The following is a 26,415-nucleotide window of genomic DNA, read 5'->3' as shown; positions in this document are numbered from 1 at the left end:
ACTATTGATTCGTTCGAAATAAAATAATTGAGAAAAGCAGTTTTTTGTTACAGTCGGAACCAATCATGTCATGGAAATGGGGACCTGTATCTTTGCTGTACCATCTGGTGCTTCGGGAAAATAAACTGAAAACAAGTGAGAAACAGCTCACGGGTCCCTGTCCTTTCACATTAATAATGGACGGTGATGTTTGCTTTTATCGGGAATTGCCAAAGGTGGTAAGTAAACATTGTAAGGATGTTAAAAAATGTATTTACAGAAGTAAATGTCTTTGAAGGAAGTAAAGATTAGTTTAGTTTAATCTTTTTGTGTGAGTTGCTAACGTCAGCGCTTTGCTGTCACCAGGAGCTGCACGCGCACCTCAATGGCTCTGTCAGCTTTGTTACCATGGAGAAGCTCATCAAACGGAAACCGCACCTCAACATTGAACACAGTATGACAGCGATCGGCAAAGGCCAGCGGAGAACACTGGATGAGTGCGTTTAAACAGAATCAGCCACCAGATCCGTGAAAACGAACACGGTTTCAGTTGTAATCCGGATTACATTCCGAACCTTAAACAGATTCCAGTCAAAGTCATTTGATGATTTATTTTAGTAATGAAAGTTCATAGTTACTTGAACTTAGTTTTTCCAAATAGTGACCAATTTGATTTTAGTTTTATTTATTATATTTTAGTTTATTTACTGTACACATTTATATACAGTAACACGATCTTTTATTGTGAAACATAAGTTATCATCTAGCTTTATTCTACTTGGTTATTCTGCACCAGACCAGATGGCAGCCATGTTTAGAATCTTTATTTTGCTATATTTGATTTTCTTTGTCATGAGTCATCTTGATCATAATGTCATTTTTCACAGTTACATGAAAATATCTAATACACGTTTATGTCTAATCTCGTTTAATTTGCCTTTTAAAATGTTCACGTGTAGTTAACTTGTTATAACTAGCTCTACAGCTGTAACTTTTACTTTTGTAAACAAAGTGACTGATATAGCCACAAACACTTGAACATCCCATTATTAAAAAACAAAGAGAAAACTAGATGAATAATGTATTGTACTTTGACCACATGTGCTGAAACTGTATTTTACTATTTGATTGAACGGACCTGCAGATGTTTCGAGGTCTTCAAGATAATCCATAAACTGGTGGACACGGAGGAGGACGTCCTGATGGTGAGGACAGATTCTCAGCCAAACATGTCATTGCTTTTGTCTGTTGTTCAGATTACTGCTCATAGTTATGCTTATTTTATTTTCAAGGTGGCCACAGACGTTATCAAGGAGTTTTCAGCTGATGGTGTGAAGTATTTAGAGCTCAGAAGTACTCCGAGGGAAGAGAAGGCCACAGGTCGAAGGGTCAACACCGATTCTGATGTTTACATGATTTAATTAAATGTCTGGATTGTGGCACTCATTTATTAGGATATTAATTTTATAATTTCTAATTCTAGGATTAACAAAGAAGAGTTATGTTGAGACAGTCATCAAAGCCATTCAGCGGTGTAAAAATGAAGGAGTGGACATTGATGTCAGGTAGGCGTTTTATTCTCAAACACAATAAGAACTAAATGTTTTCGCTGCATTGAAGCTAAATGTGGGCTATATTAAAGGTTTTTGGTGGCCATTGATCGCAGAAATGGGTCAGAGGTTGCTATGGAGACAGTGGAGCTGGCTGAGGAATTCATGCTGTCATCTGGTGGTCTGGTAGTAGGAATTGACTTGAGTGGAGATCCAACGGTTTGTACTTATCTTCAGTGATGAAGTAATGCTCATGATCTGTGTTTTCTGAAAATATTTTATTTTTTAACCTTTTATAACATTTGAGTAAACTTATGTGCCTCCAGTTTTCATTCACATATGAAATCTTATTTTGGCATTTAAACGTGTTTTGTTTTTTAATTTAGTTCTATAGCACAAGGTCACTCATTGATGAAGTGTTTCTTTAAAGGTGGGCCATGGCAGACACCTTCTTCCAGCCCTGGAGAGGGCCAAAAACTGTGGACTGAAGTTGTCTCTGCACCTTTCAGAAGTAAGAACTTTCCTAATGTCCTGACTTTCATTTTAGTTCCATTATGCGTGAGTGATGTCACAACAAACATGGGCACAGGTTCCCTCTCAGCTGGAGGAGTCAGACCTGCTGCTGAATCTTCCTCCAGACAGGATTGGCCACGGGACCTTTTTACATCCTGAAATGGGCGGATCTCAACACCTTGTAGACAAAGTGACGAAAAACAATATACCTCTGGGTAAGTCTTAGCTGAGGTCAGAACGAAGTGGACGATGACATCAGAAGAAACAAATCACTCTGCTTTGTTTTCTGACAGAACTCTGCCTGACTTCAAATGTCAAAGGACAAACCATTCCATGCTACTCCAAACATCACTTCAGACACTGGTACCAGATGGGCCATCCAGTTGTCCTCTGTGTAGGTTTCATCTCTGTATCGCTTAAAACTGAGAAAACCTTTTCTTTTCAAGGCTACATTTCAAATTTGATAAACTCATCAAATCTGAAAGCTTTTAAATTATTTTGAATTAACACACTCAACCAACATAGGACACTTTTATTTAAGCTTCCAGTAACCTCTTCACATTCTCAGTGGAAGAAGTACACAAAGGAGAATCGAGCCAAACCATGGATATAACTGAGTGCATAAAAACATCAAATAATAGAAATGAACCTTGTTTTCTGTCCTGTTGCAGACAGATGATAAAGGAGTCTTTTGTACAGACTTGTCTCAAGAATATCAGCTAGCTGCCTCCACGTTTGATCTGAGTCACGAGGCGGTGTGGAAGCTCTCCCAGCAGGCTGTGGACTGCATCTTTGCAGAGGAAGCTGTGAAAGATCAGCTCAAACAGAAGTGGAATGAATTGCGTCCTCAGATGTTTAATTTACCCACCCAGCAAGTCTAAACACAATCATATACTTTTGCTTTTAGTTAGTTAAAAGAAAAAAAAAACACAACGGTTTTACAATTATTTATAGAAATGATCATCTTAAGTTGTGAAAATATAAAAATGTGTTATTTAATACGTTGAGCTGAAGAGTGTTCGGTTTATCTGATTTATAGTTTCACACATTCATCACTTGTTGTAAAGTGTTGACATATAATTAATTTGGCAAACAGAGTTGTTTATTTTTACTCTAAAAGAAAAAAAAATATGAATTTTTACGAGTCCATGTTTGTATCTGTAAGTCTGTACGTTTCTATCCGGTCCTGCGGCGCTCACGCCTTCTTTCCAAATTTTCCAGGCTTGTGCTTGCTCTTAAATTTTCCTTGTTTTTCCTTCTTTTTCAGCGGAGGGGCCCCGTTTTTTGTTAGGTCACTCTTCCCTTCCCATTTCCTCTTCTTGTCACTGTTGGTAATGTGAAAATATCAGTATCGTGTTTCTACACCAGCCGCACATTTTTATTCTCCTCCGTTTACCTTTTGATGCTGATGACCGCCGAGTTCCCGGCTGTCTTCAGAACCTGGTCCCACTCCTCGTCCTTTCCACGAATCGTGTACCTGAAAACACAAAGTTGTGAAAAAGTGGAAACAAACTAAATAAGGACAAAGTCCAACCTACTTACTCCTCCAGCTCCATTTCCTTCACTTTCTCCAGATCCTTTTTGTGCCTTTCCTCAAACTCTTTGGCAGCTTCACTCTTAGTAAAAACAAACCAAATAGTTCATGTAGATGACCACAAAAAGAGATTCTTTAAGATGTTTACTCCATAAAATGTCAAAAGCAGTAAAACGTGCCCCTTTAGCAATCCACATTTATTGTTTTTAACAGTTAAATGCAGTGAGATATCTGCTTATGTAAACTGTTTTCTGCAGCATTAGGTAGGTAGCACATCTGCTGAGTTACCAGGTCTTCATTAAGACTTCTGACGGTCGGCTCCATGGAAACGTCTTTAGTGGTTACCATGTCAGCTTCGATGGCTTTCTCCTGGATGCTGGTGAATGTCTACAGAAAGGACAGAACTGCTGTTGTAGCCAATCGCATGGATGCTTTTTATAACAAATCCTTAACAGAAACTCACCTGCACAAATTTGCGAATAAGACGATTAAAGAGGCCCATGAGCTGTGAGCTAGGGAGATCGAGTTCTTTTTCCAACTGATCCACAGTTTTGTGCTGCAGTCCAATTCCCAGCAGCAACGCCTTCAGAAGAACAGTCAGCACCAGGAACAAAACGACAACAGAAATGGAAATCTGGAGGGGAAAACTTACACATTGCGCTGCAGAGAGAGAAACATCTCCAAGCTGTTTGAGAAAAAACAAGCGTGCCACAGCTGGGACCAAGTCCATGATCAGGTGGTAGTCCACCATGTTCCTCGAATACAACTCCAGACGTCTGAGATCATAAGGGGTGAAATGGGCAGCCAAATCAGAGCTGCTGAGACCTGTTGGGATGAGAGGCGAATGAGATCAGGCGTGATGAGCTGCTGCAGAAATCTGAAGTGAACTGTTTTAAACAAAAGTCTTACTGGAAGTCTCCTCCTTGGACTTCTTATTCTGCAGAATGCTGAGAGCCAGGCTGGGGCTGAAGCCGCTAAACTGGTAGGAGAGCAGAGACAGGAAGCGCCGACGGAAATCTGAGGAGAACAGAAACCTGGTGAGAAGGAAAGCAGCAGCTTTAGGATACCTCGAGCTCCTCAGCACAAACCCTTCCAGAAGGCTGACAGCCACTGGCTCTGCTCCGACGTCTCATCTGTGTTCAGCTCCTTCAGCATCACACAAGAATGCTCTCCTGTCAGGTCGTTCTGGATGCAGAGATACACATTAGATATAAATATGTAATTAGCAACAACAGTCGTACAAAATGAAGCCATAGTGAAGCACTTACAGGCGTTTGTCTCAGGTAGACGGGGGTATAACCTGCTTTCTTCCAGAACCTGTCCCAACAGTTTTTCACACACTTAAACTCACAGAAACATTTCTAAACCAGCTCTGACTAGGGTTGTCACGGTGTGAAAATTTAACCTCACGGTTATTGTGACCAAAATTATCACGGTTTTCGGTATTATCGCGGTATTTTTTTAAAACGTGTTACATTTGCAGACAACTACATAAACCCTGTATGTCAGGAAAATATTGTCCTCAGTTTGTGTCTAAATTTAGCCTAAAATGTGTTATTTTGTAATGTTGTTTATTTGTTTACATTTTTCCCTTTAGTCTTTAAAATACCAATATTTGCCCATAACTTCTTATTTTATGTCTGTTTGATGTCATCATTTAAAAAATATTAGATCAGATGACACTCAGTACTCAAGTAGCCTTCTAATCAGATACTTTTGTACCCTTACTTGAGTAACAAACCCTATATCAGGAAAATATTGTCCTCGGTTTGTGTCCTTCCAGTGAGCTTTGCAGATGTGGGAAAATGTCATCAGGCAGTAATCATTGTTAAATTCATAATTATTCTCGGAGAGAGACCAACTCTTATCTGCCCCTGGGAGCCCCGTAATGCATAGCGTCATTTCAACATGGGGGTGTCCACGACACGGTTTATATGCGGGAAGCGGCGCTGCGGCTGCTTTATATAGCGACTCGTTGCGTTCTCCCTCAACCTAAATCCTCGGATCACACATTTTAGCTAAAGCGCTAACGTTAGCTTGCCTTGCGTTGACTGTAGAGTTGTGGGTGATGGTCACGCAGATGTGTCATGAGATTTGAAGCGTTGCTGCCTTTCACAGACACTTTTTCTGCACATGCTGCAAACAGGATAGCCGTCATCTATCAACTGTCCCCCGGCATTCTTCAAATATCCAAAAAATGCCCGTACTTCCCACTTTGTCTTCTTTGAGGGATAATAAATGTCCTGCACACTGCCGTCTCCTCCTTTGGCCATTATTTCAGCTTTAGCTTCAAGAAAGTTTTGGTTGTAAACAACAAAGTGCGCATGTGCCGCCGGCAACTTCAGCAGATGATACGGTGGCTGGTAAGGGTCACCGCGCCTACACCGCAGCCACGGTAAACCCACCGAGATAATATATGTTTTAAAAAACAAGACGGTTTACCGCTACACCGGTTACCGCGACAACCCTAGCTCTGATCTTGTTTTCTAAGGCAGAACTCACTTCAGCAGCTGTGCAGTTAGACCATAGGACACTCCTAAATAATCCAGTCTCTCCGCTCTCCTCTCACTGAGCTTAAGCAGCAAAGGGGGGAGCTCTCTCCGAGGTGTGATCACCTCCTCCAGCAGACTCACGGCCTGGACAACAGAGCTTCTGTCAGGCAATAACGAGAAGAAATGACCAAAAGGGGTTAAAGCCATACCTCACTGCTGACTGAAGCGATTCCAGTGTGGTTTGGTTGGGAGTTCTCATCCATAGTGGGAAACTTGCCCTCGTAGTACATCTGCAGCAGCTGGAGAGCTCTGGAGCCGTAGCCCATCTGTTGGACAGGATGAGTCTCTAGTTACACCAGATCTGGGATCTGTCTCTCTGACGCTGTGGTTCAAGTTTAAAGCACGATCAGACGCATTTTTAATACAGCATTAACAAAGGTCCTCCTCCATAGGAAAAGTCAAAGCGCTGCAAATCTTTACAGAAAGCATAAATTAACTGACGTTAGTTCAGAGCACTCATAATAAATGTGGTTAAAAATTAGTGGACAAAAGGCCTGTGCTGTTTCTGTTTTCTAGGAATTACTACGTACTCTAGAGATAAACAAACTCTGTTCGCTTTCGTAATTTTATGTAGAAATAGGTTCACTTTCATCTGGATTTCACTTATTACCTTCTATGGAGCTGATGCAGCACATTTTCACCTTGTCCTAAAGGCCCATGCTGCCGACCGCCACCGTGGTGTAATGATTTCATTAGGCTACATGAAGGCGATAAACACCGATGAGGGCCTGAGCCTTGAAATTACTCAATTCAGAGCGACTCTGTATTCGAACCAAGTAACGTGATATTTATCTAACTTGAGTAATTATTTATGATGTTGTGTGTTTGCACAGATGGATGTTTAAAGAACACGCTCACTGAGAAACCATTTTTCCTTCTTATTACAGAAATATGATTTGTCACTGAGTTTTCATGCAGGCTGAACATGAAAATAGTCTCCTACACCTATCTCCCGCATAGATTCTGACAGAAAATAGACGATGAAACGCTAGGATTAAAAATCCTGACAGATCTACATCACTCTGTCACTTAACATTCATGGACTCGCCCATCTCGACTCGGGACGGGGAAGGCTGTTGCTGTTTTAGCGTCCAGGAAACAACAGAGAACGTCTTAGCTAGTAGAAGCTAACTGTTAGCATTATCAACTCCACCACACAGCAGAACTCCTCCAGGCTTGTGTTATTTGTGCAGAGCAAACCGAGTCAGTGGTAGAGTTGTGTTGCTGTTAGCCAATCAGAGGAGAGATGTCTGAATATCATGAATTTTAATGAGTAAGACTCAAAATCCTGACCCCTCCAAACAGGAGCGCCAGAGCAGACACAAAGGACTAGCGCCACAGAGATCGACCCACAAGTCATCCATTAATACTAGAGACCACTGCAAATATACCGAAATGAGAGCTTTATTATTGTTTTAGGTCTCTTTGAGTCTTTCTTCCTGAAACGTCTGTTGCTGCTCTATATTTGACTTCATGTCAACTTATTTATTTTTAAAGACTTTTGGCAACACTGAGCATTAAATTGACAATAAACCAGCTGAATTCAAAATCTAATCAGAGAGGGAGCCTTCCTGTCCCTCCTTTAATTTGACTGATAATCCAGGTTTCTGGCTGCTAAAGCCTAAACAAACCACTCCTGACCGCTTACTGCATAACAACCAGTTAACCGTAGTGTTTACGTGTTCTCACCCCTTGGTAGTCTGGATTGACTGCTATTCGAACCACTCTGCCTCCAGACAGGCTGCCAAAGTCTGGATCTTGAAACTGTGATGAGGCGAGAAAAGCATTCCTCATTTCAGTTTTAAAACTTAAGTTTGTAGAAAGCTTTCTGATTGGTGGTCACCTGCTCCGACACGGTCCAGGGAATGAGGTCGCCTGAGGCCTTCTTCCCTCTGGACAGACTGTTGAGGACAGATTGCCTCGATATTTCTCCCTCCAGACACACCTGAGATAGCAGACAAAACAAAGAAGTATGTGAAACCGTTAGCGACTGGACTGGATCTTAGGGTGTTTCTAGATTACCTGCACCACAGCGAGGACCTCGGGCAGCGAGTTCTGAGTAGGAGGTACAGGTGGCAAGAGGCAGAAAAGGTGATGAGCTGGAGCGTCGGACAGCATCTGGAGGTCATTGGGGGAATTCTGGAGCCAAGACAATGAGTCAGCAACCAGGAAGAACAACGTGTGATAATATGCTCCAGAAAAACCGACCACCTTGTAGTGCGATGCCACATAGAGCGCCATCAACCTCTGCAGAAAAGCCTCAGAAGCTTTGTGATAACAAAACAGCGTGTCTCTGTTCACATAGTAGCTGGACAGCCATCACTAAGGACACATACACATTTATTTTCCTGTTGTATTTAAGGATGTTAAGGCCGTCAGTCTGAACTTGTCGATGTCTCTTAGCAGCAGCAGGTTAACTGATCAGAAACTGAAGGATACAGGTCACAGGTCTGTGGAAGTGGGCAGCCAGAAATGAGTCTGGGGATGTTGAGGCAGTCGAGGCAGAGCAGCTCGTTCAGCCACTTCTCCACCGCATCTCCACTACCATAACGAATCGACTCGTGTAGAGAGGCTTCATGCAGAGTGCGAGCTGTGTACGGCAACAGGTAAACATCAGTTAGACAGTACATACAGCCTAGGCAATAAAAATAAAGACTTTAAGGCTAACCTGCTGCTAGCCTTGCTGTGCTGGTGGTCCTGTTCTCTGCAGATGTGCTCTGCTGAGTCTCTGCACTCTGCTGCCTCAGCTGCTGGATCAGCTTGAGGGAAAGCGAGCGCCCGGTGCCCTCATATCTGCACAGACATTCTGGTTAGTTTGCTGAACTCCGATGAACACAAAGCTCTCTGAGGGACATGTTTCAGTTTTTACCACTGACCCGTTGATAGTGGAGGCCATGAAAACCAGATAAGGCCCCAGCAGATTCTTAACGAGAGGAAGAGGGATGGCCGCAGCCTCGTCGATCACCAGTAGCTCAGCTTGGCCCAGCTTTACCGCGTCCCCTGGGTGGATGTACTGCCGGGCACAAAAGAACGCTCAAACCTCTCTTCTTAAAATGAAACAATACGACAAATCCACTGGTTACCTGAATGGTCTGTCGATGCTCTTTGAAGATGTTCACTCGCACCACGGCTTTGTTAAATTCAGGATTTAATGATTGGATGATTTCATAATCAAGATGCTCCTGCGTGTTCACACAAGCGTGACGTGTTTATACCTCTACGTCATCAGTAATTTACCATCAGACAGAATAAGTGAGCAGGTCTACCTGATACTGCAGCGCATCGAAGCCTTTGAAGATGAACTCAAACATGGTGTGAAGGTTGTCTGGGCTTGGAGAGGTTACAAAGATGTTGGAGTAGCTGAACGAGACAAAGGCAGATGGATGAAGGACGACAAAGACACAACATGTGTAATGTTGTGACATCACGAAACTAATCTGTACCCAAAGGCCACCGCTCCAGCCACAGCCAGGCCCATGGCAGCGGATTTGCCTCGACCTCGAGCGGCCGTCAGAGCAACGGTGCTCCTCAGGGTCTTCTCTGAGATTGCTTCGATAAATTTAAGCACTGCTTTTGCCTGCAGGAAAACAGGATTACATCCTTCAATTCAATTCAATTCAAGTTTATTTATACAGCGCCAAATCACGACAAGAGTCGTCTCAAGGCACTTCACATAATAAACATTCCAATAAAGGTCAGTTCATTAAGCCAATCAGAAATAATGTTTCCTATATAAGGAACCCAGCAAATTGCATCAAGTCACTGACACTAGTCAGTGACTTGATGCAATCCTCATACTAAGCAAGCATATAGCGACAGTGGAGAGGAAAACTCCCTTTTAACAATAAGGATGCGTCTTCTGATAGGATTGTTTAACCGATGCTGTCACCTGCAGCTTGCTGACATATTAATGATAGCACTTTTTAACTCCATGTAGTGTAAAGCCTCAGAATCTTGAATGGGTGGTATAAGCTGGTAGCATTGGAGTGGTGCTGACCTGGTCCATGGTCCTGCAGGAATCCACCAGCACACCAACAGGCTGAGTGTCCTGAAGAGACTCCTTAAGGTCTTTCAGCTCCTGTTCTCGAGGAGATAAACCATCCTCCTGAAAGGCATAGAGGGCAAAACTTCTAAACATTTGGAACACTTTAAAGAGCATTCCGCATATTTCCTTTTACGCTGAGACGTGATGGAGCTATGGTCTGTTTGATCAACTGTTGAAAACTATGTCAGGTGAAAACTCTTGCCCACAGGATTTCGCTCTCAGGAGTGTGTTTTGAATGGATTTGTGTCAGTTTATTACACCTGCTCGTTATAAATGTTCAGTTACTGGACTGACTGATGAAGCAAACAGGCACCTGGGTCTTTGGAGGGACTGGCTTGATGTTTGCCGTGTGGCTGGAGATCGGCAGGATGTTGAGCTGGTCATCGATGACAACACAGTTTTTACAGGATGCGAGAGAAAGAATGAACCTGGAAACAAAAATGTTTTAAAACTTCTGTTACATTACTTACATGGATTTTAAAAAAAAGTTCATAAATTCAATAAAGGGGAAGAATCTAGGAATCGTTCTGCCTACACTGTCAGAAAAGACATCTGAGAAACACCGACCTCTCATTGAACCTGCCGACCACGTCCTGATGAGCCTCGGTTCGGTATCGGGAGTGCACATCCTGGATAGAAACAGCTGCTTTGGTAGCCTGAGCAGGAATGAACGTGGAAATCCAACAAGTTTAGGACTTACCATGGTCATGGTGTACAGCTGCTTGAGTGAGTTCATGGTTCGAAGTAGAATGACAACTATCCCTCCTCCTTCAACCGTCTCAATCGTCCTTGCCAGAAGGTTGGGGGTGAGCGCTTCAAAGTCCTGAGTAAAACGACAGATTCTCAAAGGTCGTGTGTGCTGAACAACAGACGTTGTCCTCATGAAATATACTGTTGTGCAGCTTTATTTGAAGCTGCACCTAAAAGACGATTAACTCAAGATTTTTGTCATTATGTCTGTTAAAAATTTCCTAACCAAGAACCCCAGCAGATTGCACTGAGTCACTTACTTGTGTCAGAGACTTTCCAGCAATCCTCATACTAAGCAAGCAGCAAGCATGTAGCGACAGTGGAGAGGAAAACTCTTTAAAGCTACAAAGGCTAATCTGCAAAACAAGTTCGCTTAAAACATGTTTCATGCCTCTTAACAACATTCTAACATAGTACAGCTATAAATATATTGTGGAGATAAAAAAATTAATAAAGCGGTTCTCCTGAATTTGTCCTAAAACCTCAGCCAATAACAAGGCTTGGACTGAAACCAATGATTGGACCATTTGGTTGTTGGTCTCACCGATCCGCCACACCTCCACATTTACCTGGGTCCTCCACTCATTACGCACTTGCATATTTAACAACAGAACAGCACTGGTGTTGACTAAATATCAGAGAGGGAGAAACAGTCAGCTGCTACTTGAACTTTAGGACAAACTACCACAGTCCCATAAAGAAAAGCACCATTTGACGTCACAAACAATAAAAGACGTTTGACCCTAGAAAACAGTGACTGGTGTTTTGTGCTCATTTACTGTGGCAATGTAGGTTCCAGTATCAGGCAGACGTGGCCCACGAATGAGAGCCGATGGGAGGGGTGCGAGTCCTGTGACTGTGTTTGTGTTTAAAAGCTGGCTTGTTTTGCAGATGCTGATGAAGCCAATGGAATAAAAGAAATCTGTCAGATGATGACAGCAGCAGGTTGATGAATATGGGTTTCTGTTATTCAACCTGGTATTTTGTAAGTTATGTTGTTGGAAGGAGGTAGAAAATCTTGCTCTGTGTCTCTTTTAAACATTGATCAACTGCCCCTTCACAGGTCTCTGCACAGTCTTGCTCAAGGCTCTCAGAACACCTTAGAGCACAAAGACTCACCTGTAGGACACACATGCCGTAGGTGTTTCCCAGGATTTTGTGTGTCTCATTGTAATAGCAGTAGCGGATGTTGGTTGCAGCAATGAAGAGTTCAAACGGGTCATCCTGATTCAGGTTCAGAGTGCCAGTTTTAATCTTCTTCTGTAGCTGCCTCATGCGCTTCTTCCGATTGCTGTTTCAGGGAAATATTCATGTATCTACTCTTCAGCTGAACAGATTGCAGCTAAATCTCTGTGTGGTGCTTCCCCTCACCTGCTAAATCCGAGGTCTTTCTTGTAGCACCAGAGCACAGAGGGTCGAGCTCTGACTGCAGCTTTAGACAGCATGTGATGGAGGATCACCACCTGCAACACCAGCAGAATGAATTATGGGTTTAAGCAAAACATCAAACAAAATCCCCCAAATGACAGATGGTCAAAAGAAGCACATAACACTGTCTTTTAGGAAGAGGAGAGGAATGACCTGATCTCTCCCACGATCTCCCACCACCACGAACATGGTCCGGTGCTGCTGAGCTAATCCATTCTCGATCTGGACCCGGATCCGGTTGTCTACCTTCTTACGAACGGTCGCCATTGTCTTTCTGCCACAAAGTAACATAAGTCACCAGCTAATCAACAAAATACAGCATAACATAAGCGGTGCTGCAAAAACAACAAAACAAGCAGCTTCAAAAGGTTAGCAGAGCATCACAACACGAAACAAGACTTCAGATTTAACAAACACAATGTTTAAAGTTATTTTTTAATAACCTGTCGGGAAGTTCTCTTTTAAATAAATCCAGCAAGTCTGTTTAAAAGCTAAAGCTATATGTTGATATACTCACGTGGAGACAGTAGACGATGGAGGACCCTAATGTGACGTCAAAATTACGCGCCAGCAGTTTGGTAAGCCGTTGTATCATATAATAGAGCAGCGCTTCAGTTTTCAAAAATGGCATTCTTTCTGCTCAACAGGGCCGATTGTAGCATCAGATGTTTTAAGGGAGGCTGAGCAGAAAGCTGCCTGGCCAGGCAACTCAACATTTTAAAGAAGAAGAAGAAAATATTTTCTATAGCGCCTCTCAAGATAAAAATCATGAGACGCTTCGCAAAAACAAAAAATGTTACAATATAAAAAATAATTTAGAAAATGGTTAAAAATACATTTAAAATGAGCAAAAATAGACAATTGTGCTTTAAAAAATGTAAAGAAAGAGAGAGAGTGAATAGGAAAGAGGGAAATCAGTGGATCCTGAGGAAAGTGGAATAGGTAGGGAGAGCAGAATAAGGAGAGTGATTAAGGTCATACAAAAGCCAGCTTGAACAGGCACATTTTCAGTTGTTTTTAAAGGAGACCACTGAGTCCACTGATCTCAGGCTCAGGGGGAGAGAGTTCCAGAGTCTGGGGGGCACAGCAGCAAATGATCTGTCACCTTTGGTCTTTAGCCTGGTGCTGCACAACCAGTAGGCTTTGATCACTGGACCTCAGGGACCCGCTGGGGGTGTAGGGACTAAGAAGATCACAATGTATGGTGGTGCTTGTCCATGTAAGGCCCTATAGACCAGAACCAGGATCTTGAAATGAACCCTGAAGTTGACTGGCACCCAGTGAAGCTGGAGGAGAAGCGGGGTGATGTAAATGTGTTTGGAGGACTTGGTCAGAAGCTGAGCACAGGCATTTTGAACCATGCAGACGGTTCAGGGAGGTTCTGCTCAGACACGTGAAAAGCAAGTTGCAGTAGTCGAAGTGTGAGGAGATGAAGGTGTGGATAACTGTCTCATATTCTTCAGAGCAGGACAGAATGGGACTCAGCTAAGCAATGTTCCTGAGATGGAGGAAGGAAGAGCGAACAAGAGAACTGACATGAGAATCCAGGGTGAGAGCTGGGTCAAAGGTCACACCAAGATTCCTGACAGAGGGAATGGTGAGAGAAGCAAGCGAGAGAGTCTGACTTTGGGAACCAGCTTGTCTGGGGCACAGATGAGGATCTCAGTCTTATCGGCATAAGGAAGGAATTTAGCCCTCTCAGGCTCAAAATAAGTTTTGATGAAAGGACGAACAACTAAGTACTTCAGCAGTACTTCTGAGTTAAAAATGCTCATGAAATACATATGTGGAGTAACCAGGTAGGTAGGTTTTAATGTTGCAAATCTGCAACGCCATGCCTCCAGAGGGTTGAGAAACTCTTTTAACTTTATAATCCAGTTCTTCTCATCTACTCCTCCTTCTCCTCCTTAATATCCATCCATCCTTCTCTGACGTAGAATGCTAAAGTAAATGACATTGTCTTGCTGTTGAACAACAACCTGCCAAGAAACCAGTGGAAGTTGGCAAGGGTAGTGGAAGTCTTCCCAGCTGCAGACAACAGGGTTAGAAAGTTCAAGCTGTTAGTTAGTATCACATTTTTGGACAACAGAGGCAAGCGCACATCCCAGCCACTTTCTCAAGGAAACAAAGAGAAAGATTAAGATTTTTAAGGCTCCATTAAGATAAGGAGGCAAACATTTTCTCTTCTCAAAGAATAAAGCCTAATTTATGTGTCTCAGTGCTGAAACATGCCATGCCATAATGCGTCAGCACAAGGGCTCCCCGACAGGTCAGGCTCACAGAGGATGACAGAGACACAAATTTTCAAATATCTGTCAAAAGTGATGGAGATGGCCAGCTTGTGATTGGTCAGGTGTTCTTCCTGACCCCCCAAAAAAGGAAGGGGCGTCACTTCCTTTAAATTAATCAACAGCACAGCCATTGCCCCGCAAAAAGTAAAGAAATATTTAGCAGCAGACACAAGTTGAAGAACTTAGCAGAAAAATCTGAAAATATGAACGTTTATTCACCCGTGACTGAAGAAACACAAAAATATAGAGCAATGGTTTTATTTGTGGACATAAATGACGGGAACAGGCTTTAGAGATAGCAATGCATGAGGAGGTGGAGGACAATGAAGGACAAATTAATATGTGTTGTAAACCCTCTGAAATATATAAACACATAAGTAAATACACTATAGTGGATCGGATACATGAGTAATACCTCAGAAAAGCGCTGCACCTCTGTTGTCCTGGTGGTGAAGAATAAGAAGAAAATACCATTTCTATAGCGCCTCTCAAGATAAAAATCACGAACCGCTTTGCAACACTCCCCAGAGGTCCAAGAGCAAAACGTCTCTGTCAATGCGTGTGCATCTCGACTCTCTTTCATGCAGAGCTGACGTAGAATCAGGCAAGAAAACAATAACAGCTTTATGACACTGGAGACTCCACAACTTCCATTATTTTCTAAATGCTATTGGAAACCAGTGTTGTTCTATGTTCTGACAGCAGAGGACGCAAATTCCCAATACTTTCAAGGCAACAATACACATATTTGGAAGTATTTAGAGGAAGTGTTTCTGCTGAGGAACGGTTTAAACTTTATAAATCCAGTTCCGATCTCCTCCATCTCTTCCTCAATATTAAAATTCCCAAGAGGACAAAAAGAAAGATAAGATTTTTAAGGCTCCATTAAGATAAGGAGGCTAAAATCTTCTCCTCTAAAAGGCTAAAAAGACACAAGTGCAGTTAAAGATTTTAGACACTAAAGGGCAGCAATTCCTCATCTTCTATTTTCTAAATGCTGTTGAAAACGAGTGTTGTCCTAATTTTTACCAGCTGGGGGCAAATTCCCCATTATTTTAAGACAACAAATGTTTGGAAATATTTAGAGGAAGTGTTTCTATTACAAAGGAACAAACAGTTTAATAAATAAATAAATGGGATTAATTTTAGGAGTGCTTCAGCACCCCCCCAAAAGCAGGCTACACCTATGCTGTTCAAAAGGACATTTTTGATGAGACTTAAACATTATCCATCCATCCATTTTCTTTAACTGCGTATCCTCGCAGGGTCACGGGATGGCTGGTGCCAATCCTAGCTGTCCCTGGGCATGCAAGCAGGGTACACCCTGGACAGGTTGCAAGTCCGTCGCAGGGCAACACAGAGACACACAGGACAAACAACCAAGCACACACACACATTCACACCTAAGGACATTTTAGAGAAACCAGTGAACCTAACAGTCATGTTTTTGGACTGTGAGAGGAAGCCGGAGCACCCAGAGAGAACCCACTCATGCAAACTCCATGCAGAAAGACCTCGGGTCAGGAATAGAACCCAGGATCTTCTTGCTGCAAGGAAAAAGCGCTAACCACTGTGCAGCCCAAGATCAACATTATTTATAAAATAATTCATAAAAATTGTATTCCAAGTTTGCTACAAAGTAATAATGTCCAAAAGTCCTTTAGAAGCTTCATTGGGCGTTTTGACATGTAATGCTTACTTACTGTAATAAGTGATTCTTGTAACTGTAGTGAATATACATGTAAACTGGGGGGTTAAATTATAATAAATAAGATGTGATGATTCTATATAAATATAGAATATCACCCTGAATGATCTTGGAATATTTAACCAAAAGAATTAGGATTCTCTGCTTATTTAAGGGATCATAAACACACTTCGTATTATTTCAGACGGAGTCAAGTGTATAATTAAAAATAAACTTTATTTTCTAGACTAATTATATAACATAAGTTATGAATAACAACATGTGATGAGTGTATGATGTGTGATGGAACATGATGTATGAGGTAATGTATAACAGAACCTTTTGTATCTGGAAGAAACAGTGCATTCTGAGTGTGAAAGAATTTGATCTGAGGGGAGATGCGCATGCGCTGACGGCCGATCACCGGACACAGCAGCGTTTGAAGCTGATGGCAGCTCGTTAGCAAACATCCACAAACAATTTAGATGCATTTTTGCCTAATTTAACTACTGACAACGAAAAAATAATCTGGTAAGTATAACTCACTCAATCTGGAGGTAAGTGAAGGAAATTTAGAAAGTTTGTTAAAATATATTGACAAAGTTTTTGAAGTTTTCATCATGGGTCCGAAGAAATCAGCAGCTGAGGCTGAAACACCTGGGACCAAGAGGAGCCGTCCTCAGGACTCGCCTGAGGCCTCATCTCCCCGGAAGGACGTATTAGAGTTATTAGATTCTATTGATAAATGGCTTCTGGGATTTGAGGGGCGACTTCATCTGCTCGAGGTTCTACACCAGGAGTTTCAGAACCTCCGAACATCTCTGGAATTCAGTCAGGAGCAGGTTGAGCGGCTCGCTGCTGAGAACGCGTCTCTGTGGGAGTCCGTTTCTTCCCTGGAAGAGAGAATGACGCGGATCGCCCAGGACAACAAGATTCTGAAGGAGACGGTTTTGGACCTTCAGGCCCGTAGCATGAGGGATAATCTGGTGTTCGCAGGCCTGCCGGAGCAGACGGGAGGGGCGGAGAACTGCGAGAAAACAATAAAAAACTTTCTCCAGATCCAAATGAAGATACCCAAAGAAGCGGTAAAAAACACCACCTTTCACCGGGTACATCGCCTTGGAGCTAAAAGAGGGGACAGCAGAAGATCCCGTCCCATCGTGGCTAAATTTGAACATTTTAAGCAGAAGGATCTTGTTAAAAGTCACGGAAGAGAGCTCAAAGGGAAAGATTTCAGCGTTAATGATCAGTTCCCTAAGGAAATTCTGGATCGGCGCCGGGTCCTCTTTCCGCTGCGCAAAAATTTTATCTAGGATGGGAAGAGGGCTGTCATCTCGGTGGATAAGCTTTATGTGGACAATAAGCTTTACAAGGAGCGAGGAGTGACTGACTGGCTGTATTAGCCCAACATCAGGTCAGACATTTATTATTCTTATCAGGATTCACTGGGTTTGATCACATCAGGATTAAACAGCTGCTAAATCCGTTTTCTAGATGATAAGATCACCTGTTCATCACCACTTCACACCCGTACCACCTTTTCTTTCTAATTCTCTCTTCTTTTTTAACCTGTATCTGTATTTTCCCTTCCTCTTTACCTGCTTCTGCACCTCTACACCTGTACGGCACAACCACACAACTTTCTAACACTGCGTCAGACTCGACACACACGCACACACACACACACACGCGCGCGCACACACACACACGCACACACACACACACACACACACAGATTTATTAAATTCACAGCACAATATCATAATTTATGCGTCAAATAATACAACCACAAACACTGTTGGATCTTTATTATTATTAGTATTATTATTATTTACTTTTCTGTTATTTATTAACATACTATTTTATTCATTTAGATACTTATTCCATCTTATTCACATGAAGGCGTCATATTTTAGCTACTCACACACACATCTATGGGTGCACTAAGGTTTGTCTCATGGAACGTACATGGAGCTGGCTCTAGAGAGAAAAGATTAAAGATTTTTGATCAGCTAAAGAGAGTGCAAGCAGACGTAATATTGTTACAAGAGACTCATAGATCTGCCACATCCGCAGATGAACTTAAAACACCTGAGTTTCCCAGAATGTTCTCTGCCTGCTATAACTCTAGGCAAAGAGGTGTAGCTATTTTAATACACAAAAACATCAATTTCACAGTATTGGACACAGTCTCTGATCCAGAGGGTAGATTTATAATGTTAAAAATATCTGTACAGAACCAAAGCTTATGTATTGTCAGCATATACTGTCCAAATATTGATGACCCTCCATTCTTTCATAATTTTTTCTCTGTACTCTCTGAACACTTGGACTGTCCACTTATACTTGGAGGCGATTTTAATTTTTGGATGAATTCCTTAACTGACAGGCTCAGTACAGCTGGGACTCAGCGCAATTGGCAATCTACTAATATAGTTAAACAGTACATGAGTGATTATGGGATTTGTGATGCATGGCGATCTCTTCATCCTAACCGTAGAGAGTATACTTTTTTCTCACACGTCCATCACTCTCATTCACATTTGGATGATTTTCTAGTCAGCAGCTCATTGTTGGCTGACATTTCAGACACTGAGATACACCCCATAGTTGTCAGCGACCATGCTCCGGTCTCATTAACTCTGGTAAATAAGAAGACAATCCCACCAAGCAAAAACTGGAGGTTTAATACATCACTGCTCAAAGACGAAGGTTTTAAAGATTTTTTTAAAAAAGGAGTGGGCTTTATATTTAGAACATAATGACCTGCCTGGAACATAAGCATCTATTCTCTGGGAGGCAGGAAAGGCAGTGATGAGAGGTAAAATAATCTCTTTCTCATCACATAAGAAAAAAAACGGAAAACAAACGTATTCAGGAGTTAGAAGAAATCATTAAGTCTTCAGAGGCATCCACAGAAGAAGAGTTAATGAGCAAATTACGTAAAGCTAAATTAGAACTTCATGGAATTATTGACAAAAAGACACAATTTTTAGCACAAAGACTACGAATAGAAAACTTTGAACATAGTAATAAATCAGGTAAATTTTTGGCTAGCCAGTTAAAAATAAATAAAGAGAAAACTACCATATCTGCTGTTAAAGACTCAACCGGGAATATAGTTTATGACCCTGAAAGAATAAACAACACTTTCAGAGACTTTTACCAAACTTTGTACTCACCACAGATAAACCCATCAGATAATGAGATCGATGAGTTCCTTGACAGGATAACACTTCCTAAATTATCCGACAGCCAAGTTACAGTCCTGGACTTGCCACTAACCTCAGCGGAGCTCCAGGAAGCCCTTAAATCTATGATGAATAGGAAAGCTCCAGGTCCAGACGGGTTCCCAGTAGAGTTCTACAAAGAATTCTGGATCATTCTGGCTTCAATATTTTTCAGAATGGTGAGGGAAATCGAAGAGAGCGGCAGATTACAGCCAAACATGAACTCAGCCAATATTAGTCTCTTGTTAAAACCAGGCAAAGACCCTGCATTTCCTACCAGCTATCGCCCAATTTCCCTTATTAATGTTGATCTCAAAATAATTTGTAAAGCCCTGGCAAAATGATTAGAGAAGGTAACCCCCTTCATAATACACCCTGACCAAACTGGTTTCATTAAGGGTAGACAGTCATCCACAAACTCACGTAGATTACTTAATTTGATAGATTTCTCTTACAGTAGAAACATATAAACTAGTATATTATCTCTAAATGCAGAAAAGGCTTTTGATAGAGTTAACTGGAAGTCCTTATTTGCAACTTTACATAAATTTGGCTTTGGGAACTTCTTCATAAACTGGCTACAAACATTATACAGTTCGCCAACTGCATGTGTCTGGACGAACAACCAAATATCAGCTAGCTTCTGTCTTCAGAGGGGGACCAGGCAGGGAAGCCCACTCTCCCCCTCACTGTTTGCTATCTTTATCGAACCACTAGCGGCAGAAATTAGGCAAACAACAGGTATTAAAGGGACAAAGTGTAAGAAAATAGAAATATAAGATAAGTCTTTATGCAGATGATGTTTTACTCTTTCTCCGGAATTCTCAATCGTCTCTCTCTCTCATTCAATAGAACTGGTAAACTCTTTTTCACAAGTTTCAGATTACTCTATAAACTGGTTAAAATCCACAGTTCTACCAATTAATTTCTCATTTGTCAATTTACTTAATACACAATTGGAGTCAGGGAATATCACATACCTGGGAATTAATGTCTCTCCCAAGTTAGCAGATCTAACCAAACTAAACTACATTCCACTTTTAAAGAAAGTGGAAGATGATCTTGCAAGATGGAAATCCTTACCAATATCACTCATGGGGAGAGTTGCTACAATTAAAATGATGGTCTTACCCAGAATAAATTACTTATTTTCAATGATCCCAAACAAACCACCAGCTGACTGGTTTAAATCTCTGGACTCCTCAATTACCAAATTCCTTTGGCAGGATAAACCTCCACGAATTAGCTTAAAAATGCTTCAGAAGACCAAAGACCGAGAAGGACTGGATTTACCCAACTTTTATTATTATTTCTTAGCCAACAGGCTGCAATATATACCAAGATGGTTGCAAGATAACCCACTAGATGAGTCCTGGTTAGATATAGAACAGACACTCTGCAATACGATAGAGCTTTCAGACTTACCATTTATTAGCTCAAGCATAAGAAAACATGAAAGCTTCAAAAGTATTAGTATCAGCACCTCTCTGACAGCATGGTGGGATTATCTTAAAATGACAGAGTCTTCACTAGTACCATGCAGACGCACACCTATCTGGAATAATCCTGATATTTTGCAAAATAATAAAATGATGAACCTTCTGGACTGGAAAAACAAAGGAATCCTATACCTGGAACACATGTATGAAGGATTGGACTTCATCCCATTTAATAGAATAGTCTCCCAATTTGGAATAGATAAGAATAGCTTTTTAGAATACCACCAAATTAAATCTGTAGTAAAACAAAAATTTAAGCTCAATAAAATAGAATTACAAACACCACCAAGGGTGTTAGACTTCTATAATCTCAACCCCCCCAAACTACTGTCTAAAGTATATAAGACACTGTCCAAAATAGACGATAGAATAGTAATCCCTATTGAAAAATGGGAGGTGGATCTATCCATGGACGTAATTTTTTTTTGGGGGGGGGGGGGGACGGGGGGGGGGGGGGACATGTCCCCCCCACTTTTTCCAAAGTCAAGTTTTGACCCCTGCACAGTTTTTACCATCTAAAAACAACATTACGCTATATTAAATGGACACTGGTTGAGCTCTAGGACCAAGTGGAAAACAACAGTTTTTGTTGAAGCCTGTTTCCCTTTAGAACATACGGTAAAGATACCCCCAACCCCCCCCCACCCCGTGTCCCCCCCACTTTTAAAGTGAAAATTACGTCCATGGATCTATCAGTCAGCTTTGACCAGAACTTCTGGTCCCAAACTTGTTTAAAATCCTTTAAAATTATCAGACACTCCAATTTACAATTAATTCAGTACAAAATTCTACACAGAGTACACTATACAGGTCATCGGATGTTCAAGATGGGGTTTGTGTCATCTGACACCTGTACACACTGCACAAACAACGTTCCTGATAATTACATTCATGTACTGTGGTCCTGTCCACCTGTCCAGAAATTTTGGGGTAGAGTGTGTGAAGACCTGTCAAAGTCTCTGAAATGTCATATCCCAACCACCCCCTCTTTTTGTTTACTGGGAAACCTGGACGATATCCCGATTGAAACATCTGTGGTTCACATGGTTCTGACTGCCATATGCATCGCTAAGAAAACTATCCTCTTGAATTGGAAAAATAGAGAAACTCTCTGCATTAACCAATATAGAAATCTTTTGTTAGATCATATTACACTTGATATAGCCTCTGCTTCCACTTCAGATCAATCTCTCTGGGCTCCTTTGATCGGTTCCATCACATAGCGAGGGTGGGGGGCCGTTGATGTTGTCCTGCGGGATGGTGTGAGTGGGGGGGTGTGGGGTCTGAGTTTGGAGTGTCCAGATGTTCCCTGGAGGTGGGTTCACTGGGGGTGTCTGGGACTGGGGGGCCGTTGCCCCCCTCTGGAGGTGCTTGGTTTGCCTCGGGGGATGGACTACCGGCGGTTGTGAGTGGGGCCCCTTGGGGATCTTGGCGGCAACCATGGGTCACTGCCTGGCAGCTGCATTGCCCCTGGGCGGGTCTGTGTGGGGGCCTGGGGGCTCGGGGTTTGGGGGTGGCCGGCCCCGGGTGGGGATCTGGGCGGGGCCTTGGGGGTCGGGTCCTGACGTATGCTGCCGGGAAGAAGGCAGGAACATGCAGCAGTGCCTGTCCCAGGTTCGGGGGCCTCAGGTAGACCTTGACTCCTCTGCCGTTCCATCACAGGGGAGGGGGAGGTCCAGGAGGGAGAGGACCCAACCTTACCTGGATGTCCCATGTCTTATATATTCTGGAAGTTGTGCAAATGCAGGGATGGGCATAGATATTCTGCTGGGTGGGGCTGGATTGGTGCCCTTGGACTCCGTGAGGCTCTGTAATTCTGCTGCTTTGGGCCCTGGCAGGATGGACTGGGGTCTCCATGCCCTGGGTGGCGGTTTGACAACAGAGGTGCCTATTGGGGCCAGTAGGGGAGCTGGCTCCCTGGAGGGCTAAGCCCAACCAGCCATTCCTCCCCATCCCCGCATATTTCTCTCCTCCTGCTCCCTCACATCATCACACAAACATACACATAGGACCTTGGGGGGTGGGCAAGTCAGGGAGTGCGGGTATGGACCCCATTTCCGCATTCCTGTGGCAACCTGCTCCCCAATTTTATTTGCACCTTATACACTTCCACTGACGACATTCCACACAAACACACACTTAGGGCCTTGGGAGTGAGCACATTCAACAGCATTTGGCAGGGGGATATCTCAGCCTCCTCCCGGGTGCCGGTGCCCACTTCCAATTTTAAACCGCACTTAGACACCGAGGGCTGAGGGTGTAATTGGGGTGGTGGGGTGGCTTCAGCTGGCATAGGCCGGATGATGCCCGCACTGCCCGCTCACCACAGCCATGGAATACACCTCATGATCACACAACACTATGTTGGAGCAGGCGGAGGGAGACTAGGGGTCTTAGCCACCTCTGTTGTTGCTTGGCTTCCTGGGGCTGGAGGCTAGGAGGGAGATCTGGCCATCTGGTTGGGGTCTGGGGTGGTAGGTTGCTGTGCTCAGCGTTGGGCGGGGGAGCCTGCTCATCAGTACCCCAGCAGAAAGGGTCAAACTCTGGTTACTGGTGATGGTTGTACCCAATGTGCAGCAGTACCGGGACCAGAGTGAGTAGGGTGTGTATGGGGAGCATGAGTGGGTGTCCGGCGTGCATTTTTGTAAGTCTTTGGTTGTATGTGTATGTGTGAGCGTGAGGGAGGTAGTGTGTGACTGTGTTTGTGTATGACTGTATATGTCAGGTGGGGCCTTTGACTCCTCCCCTCTCCTGGAACTTCTTCTGATGATACAGATCTTTGTCCCCCCTCTCCCTGCCACACCTGGTGTGAGGGGTTGTGCCTTGGTCTGCCTGAGTGTTCGTGGCAACCGGGTCTGGGGGTTTAAGATTTTGGCATCTGCCTGATAGATCCCGGTGGCTGCCTGGGGGGGTCTGGGTCCCTGGGCTCTGCTGGGTCCCCGGCGGGGGTGGTCGCCCCTGGGTCCCGGGCTCGGCCGGCTGGGGGGTGGGAGGCTGCGGGCGGGCCTGAGGGCTTGCCGCTGATGTCTCCCGGGACTCTGCCAGCTGCTGGTTGTGGCCCCCCGGGGCGATCCTCTGTGCCTCTCGAGGGGGGCGGGGGCCTTTCTGGTTGCAGTCTCCTTGGGGTTCCTGTGTTCTGGGGCAGCGCCTGGATCTCTGAGACTTGGAGCTCCCCCATCTCCTGCGCATCTTTGGGGGGCGGATCTGTGGTCCCTCACACTCTCTATTGGACGCTCCTATTGAGAAACCTTACATAAACAAGCGCGTGTACACACAAAGGTGCTCACATGGTGCTCTCAAAAGTATGGGCTTGGGCACGTTAAACACAGGTCTTAAGACTATGGTGGGCACTTAATGCACTGTGATTTATTATCGTGATTCTTCAGTTAAGCAACGTTGATTATGTATTTCTTCATCAAGTTGATGCAGTGATAGCTTGATCTTGTTGTATTGTTGTTGTGTCCCTTTATTTGCCCTTTTGCCTTTTTTGTCTTTTTCTGCAGGTCTAGAAGCAGACTCTTGTTCATTATTGTTTATTTTTGTGGACCCTCACCCCCCCCCCCCCCTCTCCCCACCTTTTCTTTTCCTTTCTCTTTCACCTCTGTCTCCGTGTCTGGTCGGAATTACAAAGCATTCAAAAACAATAACAATAAAGTTTTAAGTATCAGGCGTGACATTAAAAGCAGACGCTTTGATGCTCCACCTGAGAGTAAATCTGTAAGGCTTGTTACCAGCATTCAGACATCAATTCTGCTTGCTTCACAGCCAGACAGGACACGGTAAAAAAACAAAAACAAAAAAAAAACTGAACCTTGTGGAACCCCACATGTTAGAGAGGCAGTGTCTGAAGAGAAGGTTTCTGACTTCACTGTGAATGTTCTGTTTGTGAGATAGGAAGAGAGCCAGTCTAGAGCAGAACCTGAAATCCCAGCCAGGGCATTTAACCTGTTTAGTAGCATGTTGTGGTCTACAGTGTCAAAAGCTGCACTGAGGTCAAGCAGGACCATGACAAAGCATTTCCCAGCATCAGCAGCCATCAGGAGGTCATTATGCACCCTTACTAGAACAGTCTCGGTTAAGTGCTGCTTCAGAAAGCCAGATTGGAAGGGGTCAGAGATCTTTGACTTAGAAAACCAGGATCTGAGTTGGGTTTCCACAACCTTCTCAAGTACTTTACTGATGAAATGTAGTTTATAAATGGGCCTAAAGTTACTGGTGGAGCTGGCGTCAAGGTTGGGTTTCTTTAAGAGAGGAGTCACTACTGCATTTTTAAAGTAAGATGGAACACAGCCTTGGCTCAGTGAGCTGTTGATCACAGTCAACAGAGATGGACTGATGGAGGCAAGGGACCCAACTAAGACAGAGGGAGGTAAAATGTCTGATGAGCATGATGAGAGCTTCATCTAACTGATTATTGAGGCTAAGTCATTTAGTGTACTTGGGGAGAAGGAGGTGAAAGACTCGGAGCACTGGGGGGCCTCCCCTCCTGGGGGGCTGGGGCTGGTGGAATGCTGGATCTCAGATTCAGCACCTTGCTGGCAAAAAAGTGGAGAAAGGTGTTACAATCATCAGCTGAAGATAGCTGAGCCTGCTGCGGAGGAGAAGAAACGATGCTGGAGATGGTATCAAACAAAACCTTAGGATTATTCTTATTTTGACATATGAGGTTGCTGAAGAAAGAAGACCTGGCATTTTCTACAGCTTTGTTGTATGACTCTAGAAGTTCTTCAAAATGTTCGCGATGAACAACCAAACCTGTCCTCTTCCACCGTCGTTCCGCTTTTCTATAGGAGCGTCTAAGATCAAGAATCTGGTTGTTCAGCCAGGGTGAACTGGAGGCACTGGAACTGCGGCTGGTTTTGTAAGGGGCGACCTGATCTAGAATTTTGAGGCAGTGATCATTAAATGAGTTGGTAAGGAGCTCTACGTCATTAGAGGAAGGAGGTACAAAGTCAAAGAGGGAGGAGAAATTTAAAATGGTAGAACTGTTGATAATACGTCGTTGCTTGGCAGAGTCTGGTAAAAGAGATTCAGAATTTAGGTTAATATGAAAAGAAACTGACTTATGGTCACTGAACACAACATCATTTATCTGCAGTTTATCAACAAGAAGTCCGTAGGAAAAGACCAGATCCAGGGTGTGGCCTGCTCTGTGAGTGGGACCAGACACGTGTTGAGAGAAGTTAAAAGAGTTCATCATGTTTAGGAACTCCCTGGTAGAGCTGTTAGATAGATCCTCAGCATGGATGTTGAAATCTCCAACAATGATTATCCTGTCTAGTTTAATAGTTGAAGATAGGAGATCCTGAAAGTCAGACAGGAAGGATGAAGTAGATCCAGGTGGGCGATAGACCAGA

The 26,415-nt window shown here is 43.3% G+C and overlaps 2 protein-coding genes across 3 annotated transcripts; one reads left to right on the top strand and one right to left on the bottom strand.

Annotated features, from left to right (window-relative positions):
- The first annotated feature begins 75 nt into the window (after positions 1–75).
- On the top strand, positions 76–3,187 carry mapda (N6-Methyl-AMP deaminase). Its single transcript, XM_015963983.2, has 10 exons — positions 76–218; positions 346–476; positions 1,124–1,184; positions 1,272–1,359; positions 1,463–1,544; positions 1,622–1,748; positions 1,960–2,040; positions 2,119–2,257; positions 2,336–2,436; positions 2,714–3,187. The coding sequence occupies exons 1-10, from the start codon at positions 177–179 to the stop codon at positions 2,921–2,923; spliced, it is 1,062 nt and encodes a 353-aa protein (XP_015819469.1). The 5' UTR covers positions 76–176; the 3' UTR covers positions 2,924–3,187.
- Positions 2,560–12,929, bottom strand: nat10 (N-acetyltransferase 10). 2 transcript variants are annotated; one of them, XM_015963981.2, is made up of 29 exons: positions 12,869–12,929; positions 12,505–12,625; positions 12,295–12,386; positions 12,043–12,214; positions 10,874–10,996; positions 10,741–10,802; positions 10,487–10,601; positions 10,126–10,233; positions 9,572–9,705; positions 9,395–9,488; positions 9,212–9,310; positions 9,005–9,141; positions 8,797–8,921; positions 8,568–8,718; positions 8,340–8,436; positions 8,151–8,267; positions 7,972–8,073; positions 7,818–7,892; positions 6,278–6,394; positions 6,079–6,212; positions 4,845–4,893; positions 4,665–4,761; positions 4,486–4,593; positions 4,229–4,401; positions 4,040–4,159; positions 3,865–3,963; positions 3,585–3,658; positions 3,439–3,519; positions 2,560–3,367 (listed from the first exon to the last, which is right to left on the bottom strand). In XM_015963981.2, the coding sequence occupies exons 2-29, from the start codon at positions 12,616–12,618 to the stop codon at positions 3,238–3,240; spliced, it is 3,099 nt and encodes a 1,032-aa protein (XP_015819467.1). In that variant the 5' UTR covers positions 12,619–12,625; positions 12,869–12,929; the 3' UTR covers positions 2,560–3,237. The 2 variants fall into 2 exon arrangements, with proteins under 2 accessions (XP_015819467.1, XP_015819468.1); XM_015963982.3 differs by having other exon boundaries at positions 12,795–12,869.
- Positions 12,930–26,415: the final 13,486 nt, after the last annotated feature.

Source organism: Nothobranchius furzeri, chromosome 4 (assembly GCF_043380555.1).
Source record: "Nothobranchius furzeri strain GRZ-AD chromosome 4, NfurGRZ-RIMD1, whole genome shotgun sequence".
Taxonomy (NCBI): Eukaryota; Metazoa; Chordata; class Actinopteri; order Cyprinodontiformes; family Nothobranchiidae; genus Nothobranchius; species Nothobranchius furzeri.
This window is presented reverse-complemented; position numbering and strand designations above follow the sequence as displayed.